This window comes from Leuresthes tenuis, unplaced genomic scaffold (assembly GCF_036924035.1).
Source record: "Leuresthes tenuis unplaced genomic scaffold, fLeuTen1.0.hap1 SCAF_2, whole genome shotgun sequence".
Taxonomy (NCBI): domain Eukaryota; kingdom Metazoa; phylum Chordata; class Actinopteri; order Atheriniformes; family Atherinopsidae; genus Leuresthes; species Leuresthes tenuis.
In genome coordinates, this window is record NW_027325356.1 from 27,869,358 (window position 1) to 27,888,408 (window position 19,051).

A 19,051-nucleotide genomic window follows, 5' to 3' on the forward strand; every position below is an offset into this window, starting at 1 on the left:
AAGGTCAAGAAGGGAAACAATAAGACGACAGGAAATGCGTAGTGTCTGTGTGTGTATGTGTGTTGGAATTGATGTACGTGACTATGGCACACGTATCGTAACATCACAGGTCATGTGACCAACCAGCAAAACAAGTAAAAACTCTCTTGCTGTTTAATGAAAGGAAGCGAGTTATGGAATTTCCCATCTGTTGTCAATGGTACACATTAACAATCAGAGACCTCAGAACTTTTATCGCTTGTAGTTTGTAGGTTTATGTTTTCAAGCACGTACAGGTGCTTTGTGATAAAGTCTCTTATGAACACTGAGAACAACATGATTAAATACGACATTTAATGGCCTTCTGAAGAAAGGCAGGTCACTCAGGTTAGGGCAATAAAGGGTTGTCCACTCTGTAAAACAAACAACTGGTTGCCTTTGGTGCAGTTGTTTTATGGTTATATTGCAGTTGCCTGGAAACAGATGCTCCCACTTTATTCATGTTAATTATAAACTCTTGATTATTCTCCATTTTACACATTAACCAGGTTTGGTAGAGAATCCCTTATAAAATAGGTACGATTGTATTTACATATAGTATGCTGTATTACATGATTATGAGTTAGACTTTATTATTTAAGCTAAGGAAAGACAATGGCGACATATTACAGACTTGACGTATTAATCCTCTACTTTCAGCCTTTCCATTTTAAGACTTTAAAGAACACATATATTTCTGCATGAGGAGGGGTTTCAATTTACCACAAAACCCTGCATTTAGTTTATGATTTTAAGTTGTTGTTTTAGTCACACAAGGTTACTTGTTTCTTGTTATTTTACTGCAGTCCACCACCTGGTGTTGATAAAGGATATTACACATATAGAAAGAGCCATTTTTATTCGTCAACATTTTCCAATTCTGTTCAAACTTCCCTTTATCGGAATTAACTTAATGACTGTAATTTCAGTCCAAATGTAGAGGTTTTCACAATGTATCGGAGAAATGTGGATGATGATGTGTAATGCATCTGTAACAGTGACTACTTAAGTAAAATTTTCAGTGGACCTCACTTTATCCACAGAAATAAGGCAGTGAGACAAAATGTTTGAACACTTTATTCTCAACAAAAATGGCAATTCAGTTCTTTATTTCACTTTGTGAAAAAGAGAGACAAGAAGAGGTTTTACCTATAAACTCGTCTCAGCCTCTCAACACTGTGGGGAAAAAACAAACACTATAAACACCAATGCATGGCACATTTCACTCGCTCCTCCTCCTGAGACGCACTCTGAAATGCATAACATGTCCCAAACCGGTCTGCACCTATATGTTCGTTAATGAACGAAAGCGTTAACGATATCCTTATTCTCAAACTGTCACATTTTGATTGTCAGTTGCCTGCGTGCCAGTTTATTTAGAGACGCGCTAAAATAAAACCAGTGTCAAAAACAGCAAGTGTTGGTGAGTGCAGTCACCACAGGAGACTTTCAGAATATCCAACCTCGTCTTTTCTTTTTATTTGGAGGAAAAAAATGTGCCTGGTGACAGACTTTGGTTAAGGAACGATTAAGTGCATTTGATAAGGTGTGATGTCTTCTAATGGGAAAAAAATTTCAGGTTTGTGCCTCACTCCCACCGCTCATGTGAAATCCATCTTATATGCACTTATCAATTTACACGAGGTACCTTTTTCAACTGCCAACATTTGTTGCAAAAAAATTAAGATCTTAGTTTCCAGTTCTAACACCTAAGGGAAAAAGCAAAATATACATCCGATGACAAACATCAGTCAGATAAATCAAACTGTTAAATACAAAAAAAAACACCTTTTGGAAAAGGCTTTAATGGTGAATCAAGGTCAAGTTTTTTTGTCATTCTTCTCAGCACAAGCAGTCAACTTCAATTCCAAAAGCTGTGTAAGCATGAGGGCATAAAGTCCCAGGAGGCGTCTGTGCTCCCTTAATTAGAAATGTGCATCTGTTGTTATTCCTCGACTGTCCTTTGGCACCATTCTTTTTCTGCTCGTTTCTGAATAATGTGGCTCATCCTGAGCTGCAGCACAAGTGTGATATACAGGCCCCTCTGTGTATTGTACTTTGTCATTTCCTCCACGGAATGAGTTGCTGAGATAAGTGTTGTTGTGAGTCTCTCTTCAGGCGCTGGGCTGCTGACAGTGTGCACAGCTGCGTACCATCCTCTGCCTGTGAGTCTGGACCTGCACTGTGCACCTACTGAGACCGTAGGTGTGAAGCAGAAGGTGGCGGGCCTTTGCCTGGACGTCCTCCCAGTTGTCACCACTAGATGGCGCTGTGAACATAAAAAATGCATTTGAATATGAATCAAACTCCTACCTAAAATACAGAGCCACACAGGGCAAGAGAAGACTTCTATATGTCCCCAGACATATCTAATTGCAGTATGTCAAAAATGTCATGTTGTATCCAGTCAGCATGATTTTCTGTTCACAATCTTCTGCGTCGTAAAAACATTAAGCTGCCAAGTGAACAGACAGTCCAACCGTGCAGTCATTTAATAATGTTCTCACTTCTATACACCGAAACAGATATAAGCCCTTGATGCAATGCATCAATTATTCATCCCTTTTGGCATCTTTTCTTTTTTTGTTGGATTTAAACCTGCAAATATGTTGGTTTATTTTATGTCAAAGAAAAAAAGTGTCCAAAAATAAAAAATAAAAATAAAAAATAAGAAAAGGTTCCACCGGTGCACAGCAATCTGTAAGTGAAATCCCAGGTAAAGAGTTTGGTATTAACCAGACCAAACCATGATGTTTAAAGGAAAAACACTGTGTTGATTTAGAAGTATGCTTAGGCTCACTGTCATACTGAATGTTGAACGCTCATTAAATTTTCAACTCTCTGGAGGGTTTTTCCTCATCCATTTCCCTCTATTTAACAGCATCCATCCTTACTTTTATTCTGCCTGCTTCCTCAGATCCTGCAGATGGTAAACATGACCACAGCATTACCCTGCAACTACTTACATGTGTTTGGGGAAAATTTAATGCATGTTGGATTTATTTTGTTTGCTGCTTGAAGCATTGGCCACTTTTCTGGTGTGGTTGGCTTTAAGTGGTCCGATGGACAGACAGCTTTGCAGCTCCTTCAGGGTCAACTTTGGCCTTTTCTGTTTGTTTAATGTACAGACAACGTACTGTTTGGTCAGTGACTTTTTGTGATACAACCCTTTATTGGCAGGTTTGTTGTGCCATATTTAACAGAATAATTGAACAGAAAAGCTAAATTAACATCCTACAACTGTGGGATTTTGAGTGGGTCCATCTCATAAAATCAAAACATAGAAATTACAAGCTGCAATGCACCAAAACACGTAAACGCCAAGCAGAAAATACCTTGTAAGAGCAGAAAATACCGAAAGTGAAAGAAAAAGTCTGCAGTCTGAATGCAGGAAGTACTTGCCAGTGGCTTCTTTGTGCAGCAGACATTTTTAGGTACCAGAGCAGAAGTAACAAAGGTGTAATAATCGCATTATTAACGACTATTTATTTAAGTGAAGCAGGCATACGGCTCTGCTGCTTCACTTAATGGAATTCTGGATTAAATGAACCATAGTTAACATGGCCATTTACTCCTGCCCTCTCCTTACGGGACAAGTTAAAACGTGTATACAATTCTAACACTATGAACACTATGAATCTACTTACCCCGTTATCACAACTGTGATGTGACATAACATGAGAGCAGATACATGTCAGTCATACTGCTGTATTGGAATATCACAGCCAATTAATCAAACATATTCACAACATATCAAAAAGTTCTGGTTGGTTGAACTCTTTACAAAGTTTCTTTTCTCAAACAGCTCCACTGTTTAGCTGCTGCATTACACTGACTAAAGTCCAAATCAAACATCTTAAGGACATCATGGGTTTTACTGTACAACTCTGTTTAGACTGACATGTTTATAGTTTGTAGTTAAACGCTTTTCTTTTCATCGAATGCCTTTCAGCTCTACAGATGTCAAACTGCTCCAACAAGGAATGAACAGCTCCCTCTTGTGGAGAATCTGTAGGATTGTTAAACTTAGTAAACTTTCCATTCGGTGCGTCACATTTCAATATAGCCAGATGTGCAAAAGCAAACAGCATGGAGTAAAATGTGCTGCACTCTACACTGTGTAGAACTGGCACTCTACTTTCTTGAGAGTGGAAATGAAAAAAAATATTCTCTTTTTGTTTAAACCTACATCTCTCAGGTACTCTTTAATGTGCTGCATTTAGCAGAAACAAGCTGTGAAGCCTGAATGCAGCAGCACTAACAACACAGAGATCAAAGATAAATGCAAACAAATTCCAGAGGAGACACTGATAAACACTCATAACGACTTTACATGAACATTTTGTTCTGACATCTCACTGACGTTTGACACACTGCCAACAATCTAGGTCAAAAAGCAGCTGAACAAGAAGCTGACACGTCTTCTCTGAGAATATGAGGGACGCTCATGGACTCTTAGCAAAACAAGATATGTCAGACATTAAATTTTCACCAAATACAAAATCTGTCTCTGGAATTATAATATTTTGTGAAGATTCAGGGTAAAACTGTAGCTGTAGTTGAGTCCAAATTGGTGGCAGAGCACCAGTGATGTGTGTGACTTTGCTGTGACGAATTTTTCATGAATATTAAAGTTGAAGACTTTCATCTAATGTGTAGAAAAGACATTTATTAACTTTTGGACAGAACAAAAGTTCTGAGATTGAAATCTCTACACTGAATAAACAAATAGCTACTCACTGAGCTGAAGATGCACTAGTGCCGCAGTCTTATCAGCGGTCAGCGCCCAGACGTTCAGCTCATCGACTGATTGGACATCCTCCAGCTTCAGGAGGTCCTCTTTAATTCGCTGAGTATCCAGGTGTCTGGGAGCACCTGACAGAGAAGAATACAAACAACATCATTTCAGTGCTGGCGCAATACCAAATGCTAACAGTAAATAATAAAACAGGCAAAGCATCTGGGAACAGGACTTACCCTCCAGCACGATAACTATCGTGTCTCGTATGATGCGGAATGTGGTGAAAAGGACCAGGACTGAGAAGATGTAGGTGCAAATGGGATCTGCCAACTTTAACTCTGGCTGTGAAGACAAAGGGGTTACGTCAAGAAGATGGTTACAACAAGATACTGTTAGCAGGGTTCACACATGCTGAATATTTGTAGAAGTTTTAGTTCAAATGTTTCAATAATAGAAAATAATGTTTGCCAGTTATTTAAAGGCAGGTAAATCTGGTATAAAAAAATAAAAACATTTTTACTGAGGACAACAGAAAAGTCTGTCTCTCTTCTCATGTTCACAGTAACAAATTTAGTTTCCCTTCAATCTCATCAAATCTGTGATGACTGAGTGATACGCGAACAGTTCAACTGAGAAAGGGAAACTTGAGGCTGAGATGACAAGGAGTCAAAAGCCTCTCTCACATGCCTTTTCAAGCTGGGACAGATACATTTTTGTTGCGCATTCTGTCAGGTGTGAAAGTGCTGAAGCGCAACGAGGGATTGAAGTTGATCCACCACTGAGGCGCCTCTGAGCTGGCAAGGGAGGTACTAACAGAGGTGAAATGATCCCGCTTCATGTGTGCTTACACGCATTAAGCAGGAATCACAGAACTCTACCCTCTAACCAATCTTGCTGTCACTCAGCTGGTTCCAGAATGTGCAAAAGGACACAGCGATGGGGGGCTGAGCCGCCTCTGTTTTGCAAACGTGAATTACAAGCAGATACAAGAGCTGCGGGTTATGGCAACTCATGAGCGACATATAAGGTTTAGAGCGAAAAATCAAAATAGCGAAAGAGGCTGAAGATAATTCAGATTGATTCAGCATGCCTTCATTGTTTAATAACAGATTACAGCATTGCGCTGGAAACAGGTGAAAATCTGTGCGTCACATCGGGTGAGACATTTCAAAAGATAAAAACCTGTCAGCTACAAAGAAATTTACACCTACATATTTAATAAGTTGAATTATTTAAATGATTATCAGTTCAAGTAAAATAGTTACTGTATTGTTAATATAACATGTTCGAAACAATGGCTTCAGAATGATTAAAAAAGGTCTTTTCACACTATTTCTTTTCTTTGTTTGTTGAACTACTAATGTCTGGAAAGTGTTTCATCTGCATTCAGCCCCATGTCAAATGACCCTGCAGTAGCTGCAGTGTTTTTCTGCTTCCGCTCCAGTTGACACCGACATAAACACAACACCCCGTACTGCAGTCGGTGCAACAAGAATGGGCACAGATCACTTTTCTTTACAGAAACTCACATCTATCAACCTTAAAGTCTCATGAGGAGGATCTGAAACTGACAGCAACAAAGTTGTCAAGAGACAAGATGCTTGGTTTCAGCCTCGCTGTTTTAACACTGATGTTCGCCGTCCGTTGAAAAGTAAGCTACTCAAGAAACTGTGAAGCGACAGCCTGTTGTTGCTGACCTCGTATTTTCAGCTGTTTCCTGGACAGTGTAAGTAACTGGACTGGTTCTGAATGCATTGTAGACTTGGACAGCACTGAAGGAAAATGTGCTACAACTGGCAATGCAAAAATAATTTGATCAGCTTGTTGTACCCAAATCTAAAAAAAGAAAGTATAAACATCTCATTTTTGGTGTAGAAACAGCATTAGAAAACAAATCAATAATCATGGTAAACAATTCAAAAACAGGGTACCTTGAACCGGACAATATAAGCAGCTATGAGCACCCCGATGCTCTGCAGGAGATCTCCCAAAGCATGAATGAAGGCTGCTCTTACAGCGAGGCTGCCGTGCGGCCTCTGCTGACCCGACCCAGCTGACTGCGTACTGGACGCCGCTGAAGGGCCATGAGAGTGACCGTGGCCATGGCCATGTGAGTGGACGTGACCACCTTGGTTTAACAAGAAACCCATTCTAAAATCACAAGAAAAACAAGGAGGATAATGACTCGTTTCAGACATCAACACTGGAGATAGTCTGTCTGAATGTCGTCGTAGTTTTACTAACTTAAGAAGTGAACTCAGTCAGCATACAGACTGTAGTCAAACATTACACACAGAGGAGCAGCGACTGGAAACTGCAGCTTCGACAGTACTTTGGACTAAAATTTTTGCTTTACTGTCATGTCGCTCCACTGTGCCTCCTGCGTCACTCACATGAGATTTACAGCCACCCCAACAGCTGCTGTGATGAGCATAACATCTCCATTTATGTTGAAGTCTTGGTGAACAGTCCGCTGGACCGCCTCAAAGAGCAATATACCCGTCAGGATGTAGATAAGCACCACACTCAGGACTGCCGATACCACCTCTGGAACGAGAAGTTGTGAATACACAGCATTTTCAGAGAGTATCAACCGTTACAAAGGCAAACTTTTCAAGGAGAGATGTGAAGGTAGTGAAAGTTTTCCTGAATGAATCTGTGATCAGCCTTTGTCACAAACTGCAGCCTGTTAATGGAAATCCTCACCAGGACTCCATCCAGACTGTACCGTGTCAAGAAGTCTGAGATGCACTTAGCGACATATTTACATAAGGTTTAGAGGGTCAATCAAAATAAAAATCACTGTGAAATCTCAGCGGGAGTTAGTGAAGGGAAGCAAGTAAACGGGTGATGTGGCCACGCCCCTTCTTTAAATCAAAGCTCAATCAAACAATCCTATCTATTTATTCACTTTTTAATTAACATAAAGATGCAACTCAAGCTGTACTCCGTCTAAGTGCTGAATGCTGTCTCTGATCAAATACATTTTGTATTTATGACTCCGGTGAGAATGCAGTTTGAAATCTGCCTTGTCCATTTACACAAATGATGTTTAATTTGTGACTGTAAAATTCAATTGAAGTCGATAAAACCGTTTTGAAATATGATAATCCATCGAGAAATACCCTTTTTTTTTTTACTTTTAATCTTTTTATTTAATCTGTTTTTGGTTTGTTTTATTTAATCTTTTCTTCTGGGAGACTTGATGGAGAACTGCTGAAGTAATGTAAATTACTTGACAAAAAAAAGATTGAGATGATAAGACTAAATAAAGAAACTGCACCTGCCTAAGAGAGCTCTGATGAAATGGAGGACTTTTCCCTGCAAGAATTTCCTGCGTTGGTCATTAACGTGGTGGAGAACAATTATGGTCCCGACATTTATCTGTTTGAGCAACTGGCTCCAGGCTCAGAAATACCCAAAGATGGAGCACACAGTGCTAAATCAACCAGAGGCAGCCTCTGAGCAGTAATGTACTTTTGTTGGAGGGGGAAGAATGCAGTCAGGAGGTGACTCTGCTGCTGTTAAAAGTCTTAATCATCATGTATAAATCCGACAAAAACTTTCACAAACTCTTATAAACGGTTTGAGCTCTTGTTGAAGGTGTTGAGGTATAGAAATAAATAAAGTGTATGATGCAGATAATTTTTCACTGGTTACTTTATGTCAGCGCTGAGGTTGCAAGGTTCAGGGCTACAGGGAATATGAAATGGCTTATTTTGCAATTTTCAACACAGGAAATGTTTTTTGTTTTGTAAAAATGTCAATGTTCACACAGGTGCTGGTATGTTTAACCAGAGCAGTGTAATATTATTCAGTTTACAGCTCAAAAAGGCATTTAAGTGTGCTGTGACTGTTTAAGCTGATGTAACTGGTGTCTGCAGCCATTTTACAACATATATGTGCTTAGCAATGATCAGGACAAGTAGAGTTCTTTGTACACCTCTACATATTTCATTAACTCCACTGATGGAAACTGGAAACAGTGATTGGTAATGAAATGATTAACATTCATACTGCAGACAGCTTCAGGCATATTCAACAGTTTCTGGAGGAAAAACTCCAAGAATCTGCATTTTTTAAGCTGGATTCTGCTGTTGAAGACACACTTTCACTTCTCAGAGTGACTAGCCTGCATTAAAAACCCAAACATTTATTTGCTGCACACAAAACGGAGGATGCGGGCACAAAGGGGAAGTGAAAAGTGAGTGTCTAACACTCTGACACTCACCGAGGCGATGCAGCCCAAAGGTGAACCTCTTGGTGGGTGGCTTAGTAGAAAGCCAGAGGGCCAACAGAGAAAACAAGATACCCACCACGTCTGCCAACATGTGCACAGCATCCGTCATAATGGCTAAACTGTTTGACACATAACCACCTGAAAGAACAACATGAACAATTAAAATCACATCAGTGTACAGGATCTATTAAGGTCATTTGTAAATACAAACTCAGACGGATTTAGCTCCATGCAGATGTACATCAACAGCAAAGTGTGTGGCTAGATTTCTAGGCTTTATTTTGGAGCAACAAATGTATTTAAAGTTTTTGACTTTTTGTGTTTTATTCACTTGATAAATATCGAGGGATAATCAACAACAGTGAAAATGGAACAAAATCTGTGGTGCCTCAAGGAGAATCAAATGCATAACAGTGAACAAATAAGAAGGTTAAATACCTCAGACTATTAAATTAGAAGCCTTGTTTCAGCAGAAAACACAGCGAACAAAATGAAAAAATGTCTGTCACATGCAAACCTAATTTAAAAAATGTCAGTCCACAATCCTGTCATTTTTAGGGTTGTGCAGAGAGCTGATCTCTTGGATAATAGCTTTTCTTTTTGTCTAAAGAGGCCGTAGATTAGATAATTGCAACAACATGTTGATCAATAATCCAAGACATTGTTTGGTGTGTGAAACTAATCAGCACAGCAGGTTTTTACATTCCCACAGCATTTCTAAAATGATGGTTGGAGATGTGCAATAAATCACAGGAGCCTTAGGCTGCTTGACTGACGAAATACAATCTTTGTGTGAAGCAGGGTGATGCAAGAACGGCCTTGACTGCATTTAGTCAAACAGCAGAGCCTTAAAACATAAACTACAACTTTTTTCCCCTTTATTTTGTTGGATGATGATTCAACTGATCACTTCTGATGACACAGCGTGTTAATGTACCGTATTAGACTATTTCAATAGCCTCCTTTCCTGATGGTTAATATTTGATGGTGTTAGATAAGGCAGTCTTTGTTTTAGGCATGGTGACCCAATCGGTTTTTCCCTTAATCGGACTGCTGACAGTAACTAAAAAAAAATTAGAAAAAGGGAAATGACTGCATTTCTCTGTTTGATCAGAGAAGGGTATATCTGCTTATGACAGTATGGCTAAAACAAACATGTAAGAAGCCTTTCAATGATTTGTTGGGTGAGTTTCTTGTGATAATAAATTAATGTTCAAACTGCTGTAATAAAATAGCACACTGTAGCCTGATGGAGGCCTGTCACAATTTGTATCTAATTATTTGATAAGATTTATTTTAAGGTTCAATCATTTTGCACAAATGCTTTCATTTGTCTAAATAAAACATACTGGGTAAAATTAATAGATATAATCACATTTCTGTTGATATTTCTGCTATTTTCTACCGTTTGAGCTCATTTTTTCTGCTGTAGTATAATGGCACTAGCTGTTAATCTTTGGGCATTTAACTTCAAATATTCAACTGGCTGTATTTTGATGAGCATTTATTAAGCAAAATGGCATGAATTCAGCAGCAAAGCCAAAACCAAGGCACTGCTAAATTGGAGGAGACAATTTGTTGGATTGGGCGGTTGGGGGTTGGTCAAAGACACGAATTTCACTGAAAAAGGGAAGGAATTACAAGTTAAACACCATTTATTTGCATAACAACCATTAAGTATGATTTCCAGCCTTCACCTACTTACCTATAATTTCACCTGTCATGAACAGAAAATACAGCACAGCTGCAACGACCAGCCTCTTCATCACCTTCCTGTGTTTTATCCTCTCCCTCTTCATGGTGCAGTTGTCACATGGGTCCATGTTCAAGCCCGGGCTGCCCATACTGGAAGAGGAGTCCAGCAGGGAGTCATCGTCATCATCCGCCACCACCAGCGTGTTCACCGCCACTCCGTTCGACGGGGCTCCAGCAGAGTAGTCGGACATCTCTCCGGAGACCACGACCTTCAGCTTGTTGAATTTAGGTGCCTCATCCTCCACCAGCTCGTCGGAGAAATCAAATGGAGCCGTGTCGCTGAGGTCCCAGTCGGTCCGCTCTCTCCTAAGGGCGGACCGCACCTTGCTGAAGAGGTTCCCACCTGACATTTTTAATAATTAGCCGGACACGGTATATCCAGCTGAGCTCCTTTTGTAAGTTACTATCCTCTAAGGTAATCATTCATGTCTTTATGGGCACGGCTGTAGGACTGCATTTCTACTCCTTTCTGTCAAAAGGAAAGTGATAAAAAAAAAAGAGGGCATCGTTTCACGTCAGTACAGTACAGCACTTTCAACCACAAGGTCTCAGTAGAGTTATTTCCATCACTTGTAAGCTGGATAAACATACTTCTTTGAGTTTGGCAGAGCTGAGAAACTTTGAGTTCAATAGTCCTCATAAAAACATACTTGGCTAAACAGGCTAGCTAAAGGTTAGCGTTACTGTGTCAGTTTACAACACAGGGTCCTTGTCTTGCGGTAGTTCGTTTAGAAATATAAGAACAACTTACCAATAGATGTATCTAGGCTTGTATTAACTTAGTCTGTTGTCAAATTAAGAAATGTCATTGTAATACTTGTGAAAACATAAGAGTCTGGACGCCACCTAAGTATTGTCGCGGGTGTGACAGGAACGAGTAGTTTGGTCCGTCCGTAGTCACGTGATGACGCAGAATCACATGACGTTGTCTCAGCCACTGCAACAAAACGAAAATCTCTGTTTACTCTTCCGTGTTCATAACTCCTCTTATCGCGATTACGGTTACTGTTCGGCAAATTTTCCAACGGGTAAGATGGCGGCTGAAAGCCAATATTTACGAACTGTTAGGGTGGCTCGCTGAACTATCACAAATGTGTCATGCTGTTCTCATTATGAGGCAATTCAGTAAGCTAGCTAGACCCCCTCACCGTGTAGATGGATACCTGACATTGGCTCGAGCTATTTCCTTTTAGTGCTCAGTTGTACGTGCTTAACTGGTTATTTCCATCAGATAAAATCCTGAGATCCAACCGATTGCTTGGTGCCTTTTTGTAGACAACCAGACTGGGTCCACTGAGACGTTGCACATGGAGGTAGAGGGGATGGAAGATGAAGGACCTTCATCCCAGAGTGAACTTCTACACAGTGAAGGTGTGATTGCTCAATCCTTTACTTGCTCTCCTCTACACATACCTGAATTTCACTGCACAGTGGCATGCAAAAGTTGGGTTAAAATCTTTGTTACCCTGAATAGTTAGCAGAGTAAGTTCATGATGGGGAAAATACGAAAGAAGAATTATGCAAAATATTGTGGTTAGCTTTCAGACATGCATTACTTTGTTAGCGCTGAGGCTGTTCCCTGGCCTCGATAAGAGAAGCCAGGGCGTGCACATTAAAATATTTTATAAATACTCACCTCTCAGACCTTGGCCCTGCAATCCATACCCATGGGCTTCTCTAAGTAGCTTCTCTGGGTTCAGAAAATTGAATTTGGTGTGGAAAATAAAACAATATTCAGAGGAGATAGAATGAAGAAAGATTATTTCTTTCACATTTGAGACCATATCTTACAAGGCAACATTTCCAACACTATCAAAGCTTGAAAATGATGAAAGAGCTAGAGAAATGATAAGGGACATAGTGTTGTGTTTATACTGTACTGAGACACAGCCTTGGTTATCATGGTTTCAGACACAAGGAAGACCAGCTGGAGCCAAAGCTTCTGAAAGAGAGACTATTAGAGGAGGATATTGCAGTGAGCCAACAGTCATCTTGACGTAACACACATAGATTGTTCCTCAGTGCTTATTTTCCTAAAAAATAATGTAGGGCAAGGTTAAGTTTGTATTCCCTTTTAAGAGATTTCACTTAGGGGGAACAGTGGATATTCCAGTTTGGCATCCAGAATATTCCAAGTGCTTATAAGATTGGAAGGTTGTTTTTTTTTTTTTAAAAACTCCTAATGTGCATGTTCTACTTTGCATTGACACCTACATAAATATAACCTGAGCGGGGGGAAAAAAGCCTTTTTTGCATCTTATCCATCAAAATTCAGCGTCAGAAATTTGATGATGTACTTGACTTTGATGCAGTTTTGAAAGTCTTGTGGAGTCTAGTGCACTAATTAATTTGAAACTATTTTGTTTTTGCCTACAATAAGCACGTCTGTGTTTGGAATTTTAATAAAAAGCTGCAGAATTTCAGGAAAGATAAACTTGTCCACCTGTAAATGAAAAGAGATCAGCCTTTACAACAGGATTATGGTCTTAAACTGGAGTGACCAATTCACTCATATACTTATATCATCCACCAGTGCTTGCAATCACAGATGGGGTGTTTGTTGGTATTGGTGTAAACATTTTAGGGCACTTTGTGTCACATTACAGAATAATTCTTTAAGTTCAGTTGTTATCAAGTAGTTTTTACTAGCAGAGGGTCTTTTTTTCCACACTTGTTGCAGAATACATCTCACAGTAAAGCAAACAGTCACATAAGTTGCTAGCAAAAGATAATAAACATCAGTTTATGATGTAAAACATTCTGTATGTTTACACAAAGAACATTAGTTGATATACATATTGATATGGGAATGTTCACTCTCTGAAAGTCCTTTATTGGCCTCTTTCATACCTTGAACACATCCCAAAACCAGCCAAAGGTTTTTCCATATTTATCCATCCATCCATTTTCTATACCCGCTCAGTCCAACTGTGGGGGGGCTGGAGCCTATCCCAACGGTCATCGGGAGGCGGTTTACACCCTGGACAGGTCGCCAGTCCATCCCAGGGCCACTCAGAGACAAACAACCACACACACGCTCAGGGACAATTTAGAGACACCAATTAACCTAACTTGCACTTTTTTGGATGGTGGGAGGAAGCCGGAGTACCCGGAGAGAACCCACACATACACGGGGAGAACATGCAAACTCCACACAGAAAGGGCCCAGCCAGGGATCAAACCTGGAACCCTCTTGCTGCTAACCACCACACCACCGTGCATTTTCCATATTTAAAAGGATTGAATTCATAACATGTTGAATAAAGCTCTCACCCTTTGTAATTTAAAAAACAAGATCTAATTGATATCACTTAAGACAAAACTATCATGCATCTTAAGTGTAAGCAGTCATAATAAAAGAGGTGAAAGGTCAGATTTCAGGGGTGTCAGTGGTGCAGCTTATTTATACTCCCAAAAGTACAATAATTGATTAATTCATTGAAGGAACCTTTCATGGCACCATTTGAACTATTTGACAGATCTCCATTCAACACCGCAGCAGCCGACGGATGTGGAGAGCTCAGTCCCTGTAGAAAATGTGTACGTGGATAAGAAAGCTGTGGATAAACTCACAGAGGGATTACTGTCTCACTACCTGCCAGATCTACAGAACTCTAAACGAGCCCTGCAAGAGCTCACGTGAGTATTTGCGTTTATAGTGTTTCTTGGCGTGTTTAACACTGGATTTTCTGTGATAGTTTTTCACCGATTTTACATCACCGTGAAATGTTGAACGCTGTCTCATGCAGTCTACTTTGAGGAGAAATTATTCCAGTTAAAGATAATCCTCAATAGATGGCAGTTGTACTACGAAGTTCAGTCGGATTAAAGGTTTTTGTTGTCACCAAACAAGGTAAATGTCAAGATCCTTAAAACCTTAGGGAGATGCATCCAAAGTGCTAAATATGTGACTTAACTTGAATGGATTTGTAACAATGCAGTATTGTTTGCAAGTTGACCTTAAATATTCAAGATAGCCCAATGCATCACAGGGGTAAGATGTGAGTGCAAGTGTTACTGGAAAGTAGATAAGAGGTGTGTTAAACACAGAGGACACTATTTTGCGGTAAACAAATAGGCATCACAGATGAATGCACAGAACTGGGTTGACAAGTTCCTCTAATGCTGGTTGTGCCGAATGGCACCAAAACTTCTTCTTTTCACAAACAGACAAAATCAGTTGATTCTCTTAGACACGCTGGATCAAGAAGTCACCAAGTTCAGAGAGTGCAACACCTTACTGGACCTAAATTCTCTGGTATTTTTGGACTATTTTTGGAAAAATGATCTCATTTGTACTCATTGTGCTGTTGTTTGTACTCACTAATATAATCACTAATCCAGTTTGTTGTCTTTAGTTTACGGAAGCAAAAGTTTACCACAATAAACTAGTGAACATAAGGAAAGAGATGATCATGCTCCATGAAAAGACAACAAAACTAAAGGTATTTTTCATATCAGTCAATGTCATGGCCTTTTGTACGGGCAAATATTGGATGGATGCAAATAAAATGTTGTGGTTTTCTCTCAGAAAAGAGCTTTGAAGCTACAGCAACAAAAGCAGAGGGAGGCACTGGAGAAGGAGCAGCAACGTGAGAAGGAGCTTGAGAGAGAGAGGCAGCTTGTAGCCAAACCTGCTAAAAGAACATAGAGTCCCCAAAATGTGTGCTGTATTAAAACCACACAGGTGGCTTTGCATGTATCAAGCCGTTTTCACATGTATACACAGGAGATGTTCGGGGGAATGTGCGGACAATCTGCTCCGATCTTTTTGAGCAGTTGCTGTTCACACAAGCACATCCCAGGGATGCCGGAGATTAACTCTCCCAAATGGAAATGCGGAAAATCACTGCGTTTTCTTTACAATAAGTTGAGGTAAGACATCTTATTGTGTTCAGTGGGCAGCAGGCAGCATACAGGTCAGCAGCAAGAACAAACTGCAACTCGCTCTGAAATAATTGCTGACATGTTTGCATGTGGTCTTGCCCGCTGTGACGTTCTGGAGACTTTGCTTTTTTTTGGGAGGGCTGGATGGGAAAATCTCAACTAGAAGTCTGGAAGGAATGCGCGGACATTTGCATTCGTTAGCCGTCGCTCTGGAACGCCTCTCGAACATTTTAGGACTTCGGTGCATGTGTGAAAACGGCTTAAGTCCATTTACTACATATCTGCTATGTGTTACACTGCTGACCTTTTCCAAAGTGCAAAGTTTGAAGGTTATTAGTTTTTTTTGTCTTCGTTTGACCGAACAGATTAGATAATCAGACAGACAACAGGAGTGCAACAGAAATTTTTATTATTGTTTTGTTATTGTATTAATATCATGGATACATGTAGTCCATCACCTTAGGTATTATCATCTACTTTCAAATGTTCTCTTGCAGTGTTGCACTTAATGGTACTCGCTGCAAAGACAAATTCGCGTTGAAACTTTGCAACGCAACACAAACTGAGCGATAAAAGTAGACATGATTTTTCCTCTTTTCTTTTTCTGCCTCAGGCAGGTTTGTGTAATACAGACAATTTTAACTGGAATTGTGACAGAAACTCTAGGTTTCTGTCCTGGTCTTCTGCCACATGTTAGCAGCTGAGCTGAACTTGTTTGAAACGTTGACTGCAGATTAAGTTCCGATACCTGCTCACACCACTAGGAACATGTGCAAGTTTAACAATTTACTCAAGAATGATAATATCAATAGACCTCAACCTCAACCCCCCCCCCCAAACCCGAAATAACTTCCTGTGGACATTTAGCAAAATTGTCCACCATTTTATTTATTTTTTCTTCTTCTTACCATTCCTCCTTTTATTTATTATTAGCCCATTGAAAAGGTTAAGTTCTGGTTTAGCTTTAACTTTCAGAAAGATGCCCTCATGGCGTCTTCAGTGTTCACATTATTTTTCTTTCAGTGGAATCATCTTTTCATTGGAGCCACTGGCTTCCGCAGCCTAAATTCAAGAGCCTTACGGAGTTCTGTGGATGTTGGTGTGATCACGCCGCTCACTTCAGTGTCAAAGAACACCAGAACCCGGATAGAAGAGGTTTATGATAAAACTCTTTGAAAGAAAAAAAAAAACCTTATCTCAGCTCTAAATAAAAAGATTTATAAATACAGGCCTGTGATTCTGAAAATGACAACAAAATGTTAATTTGATGTAATTTATTTGAATTAATAAGTGTTATTTAAAGGCACTGTTACAAAGAGGATCTAATTTTTGCTTGTTCAAATCTAATCAAAGTATAGTTTCCATCTGTCCGGGTTACTTTTTCAGCCGAGGGGGGGGTGGCACTATGGAAATTCACTGTTTGTTTAGTTGTTGGGTAATTTGAGTTTTAGTAAATGGGCTAAAACTTCCAACACCTCTTGTTTGGTTGATCCAATCTGACTTGCCAAGATCACCCACAAACCAAAGACTAGGACTACATCATTAAATGCTGGTATTTCCCACTATCAACCTCTGGTGATGCACACAGTTGTGCACCTCCCTGAGAACAGAACAAATAACTCCTTGACACTTTTGTAGCCATCAGACAATGGTCCAGGAGAATCCCTGCGTCTGCTGTCTTTTATCACAGTATTATTATATGTGGATTCTAGGCTTCGGCCCTGTTGGTGTTGAATGTTGTTAAATAAGAATAGGCTATTGTTTAAAATCAAATTGTTCTGCACTAAATATGACTGACTGTATTTCTGGTGTTTGAAAAATATAAGAAAATGAATGATAAAATGTACCAAACTATACACAGCATCTGTAAATCTCTTGGTAGACCTTTAAAGAGACTTCTATGCACAAGTTATGCCTGGAACTACACTGTTTGTACAATTAATAATAAAAGCAAAATGACAGCTGGTTTGTAGTAAACTGATTTACTTTTGGAGTGATTGGATAGTGTAGTGGTAAGATTGCTACCCTTCATGTGAGTGACTGATGTTCAAATCCTGACCTCCCCCTGCATGAAAGGTATTACCTCCAGGAGGGGTCCTTGGGCAAGACCCCCTAACCCTTCCTGAGATGTGAGTGTAAGTTGCTTTGGATAAAAGCCTCTGCCAAATGCATGAGCATAAACATGAATTCTTTTTGGTTGTTGTGCAAGATCTATGCGGTGCTCTTTCTAAGTCATGCCATGTTTAAATGCATTTCAACTCAAACTGGTGTGTGGAACATATCTTGTTTCGCATTTTCACATATCCTTTGATACCCTCTGACATGCACTGTCACATGTGAGCTGTATTTCTAATCTCAAACCACCAGGTGTCAGCACAGAACAGACCATTTCATTAGTTTTCACATGATTGCTAAATGTGCTCCACTGAATTTTGCTTCCTGCAAGTCGCTGTACCAGGAAGTCTACACCCACATATTACAGCTCATCATAATCTTTGGTTTTAATGACATCCTCTGCAGTCTGACTCCACTCATCGACTAAACATTTAGGATGTAAACAAGTCCTTCAAAGGCCTCTTTCCCCGCTGTTTTTTATTCAAACCTACCAGATCACATTAAAGTTTAAGTAACTAGGTGGTAGTAGAGAGACTTGTTGTTTACTGACTCTTGTTCAAGTGTGTTCCCAAGTCAGCCTCCGCAGCACCAACTTAAACCGTAATTGTCACTGAATTCTTAAACACTATACTCATGCTTTCAACAAGCATCGCCTCTATTCGCTCTTTTTTTTACTCTATTGTCACCGACCGTACAAACAGAAGTTTGTTGACAGAAAAGTAGGTTACATTCCTTTCGATTCCAACACCACCATGTGTGTGCCCCACCTACTTCCATTTCACATAAAACTCTAATTTTACACTCACTACTACAGCAGGAAATTCTGTCAAAACCAAAACTGTGTCCACCCCCACCCAGTCGTTCTTTGACTGTGCCACAGTGTGACCGTGGCCACTCTCAGGCTGAGGGACGACCTGCTTCCACACTGATGAAGAAGACGGCATGCAGTGGAAACCACATTTTTAGTATAGCTCCAAGAACCCGTACTTAGGGTTTTGTTTGACCCTTGCTATATGAATGTGTTTTGCCAAACTAACTGCTGTTATTTTAACAATTTTTTCTGAAAGTGGGTCACTCCAATGTGAAGACCTCAAAAAGTAAATGAAAAGAGGGTTTCATTAGAAGCAACATGTATTTAGTTTAAATTGTTTTATTGGTTTTGAATGGTCAGCATTCCTTTGTTAGTGGGATTATTTCATGTATTTTATTTAGGTCATTGGTTGATTAAAATGTATCAATCATAGGTGAGAGCCATTTCAGAATCTGTTATCTGTCTCAGTCTGAGATCCATACAT

At 39.8% G+C, this 19,051-nt stretch overlaps 2 protein-coding genes across 3 annotated transcripts; one reads left to right on the forward strand and one right to left on the reverse strand.

The window, feature by feature from the left end:
* Positions 1-1,079: 1,079 nt before the first annotated feature.
* Positions 1,080-11,687, reverse strand: slc30a4 (solute carrier family 30 member 4). Its single transcript, XM_072380926.1, has 8 exons — positions 11,506-11,687; positions 10,705-11,223; positions 8,991-9,137; positions 7,153-7,306; positions 6,691-6,910; positions 4,996-5,101; positions 4,759-4,893; positions 1,080-2,287 (listed from the first exon to the last, which is right to left on the reverse strand). Exons 2-8 carry the CDS (start codon positions 11,102-11,104, stop codon positions 2,133-2,135), a joined length of 1,317 nt encoding a protein of 438 aa, XP_072237027.1. The 5' UTR covers positions 11,105-11,223; positions 11,506-11,687; the 3' UTR covers positions 1,080-2,132.
* Positions 11,644-17,602, forward strand: bloc1s6 (biogenesis of lysosomal organelles complex-1, subunit 6, pallidin). Of its 2 annotated transcripts, none has more exons than XM_072380927.1 (6): positions 11,644-11,782; positions 12,030-12,125; positions 14,234-14,393; positions 14,925-15,012; positions 15,113-15,199; positions 15,286-17,602. In XM_072380927.1, exons 1-6 carry the CDS (start codon positions 11,659-11,661, stop codon positions 15,403-15,405), a joined length of 675 nt encoding a protein of 224 aa, XP_072237028.1. In that variant the 5' UTR covers positions 11,644-11,658; the 3' UTR covers positions 15,406-17,602. The 2 variants fall into 2 exon arrangements, with proteins under 2 accessions (XP_072237028.1, XP_072237029.1); XM_072380928.1 differs by having other exon boundaries at positions 11,700-11,782; positions 11,986-12,125.
* The last annotated feature ends 1,449 nt before the right edge of the window (positions 17,603-19,051 follow it).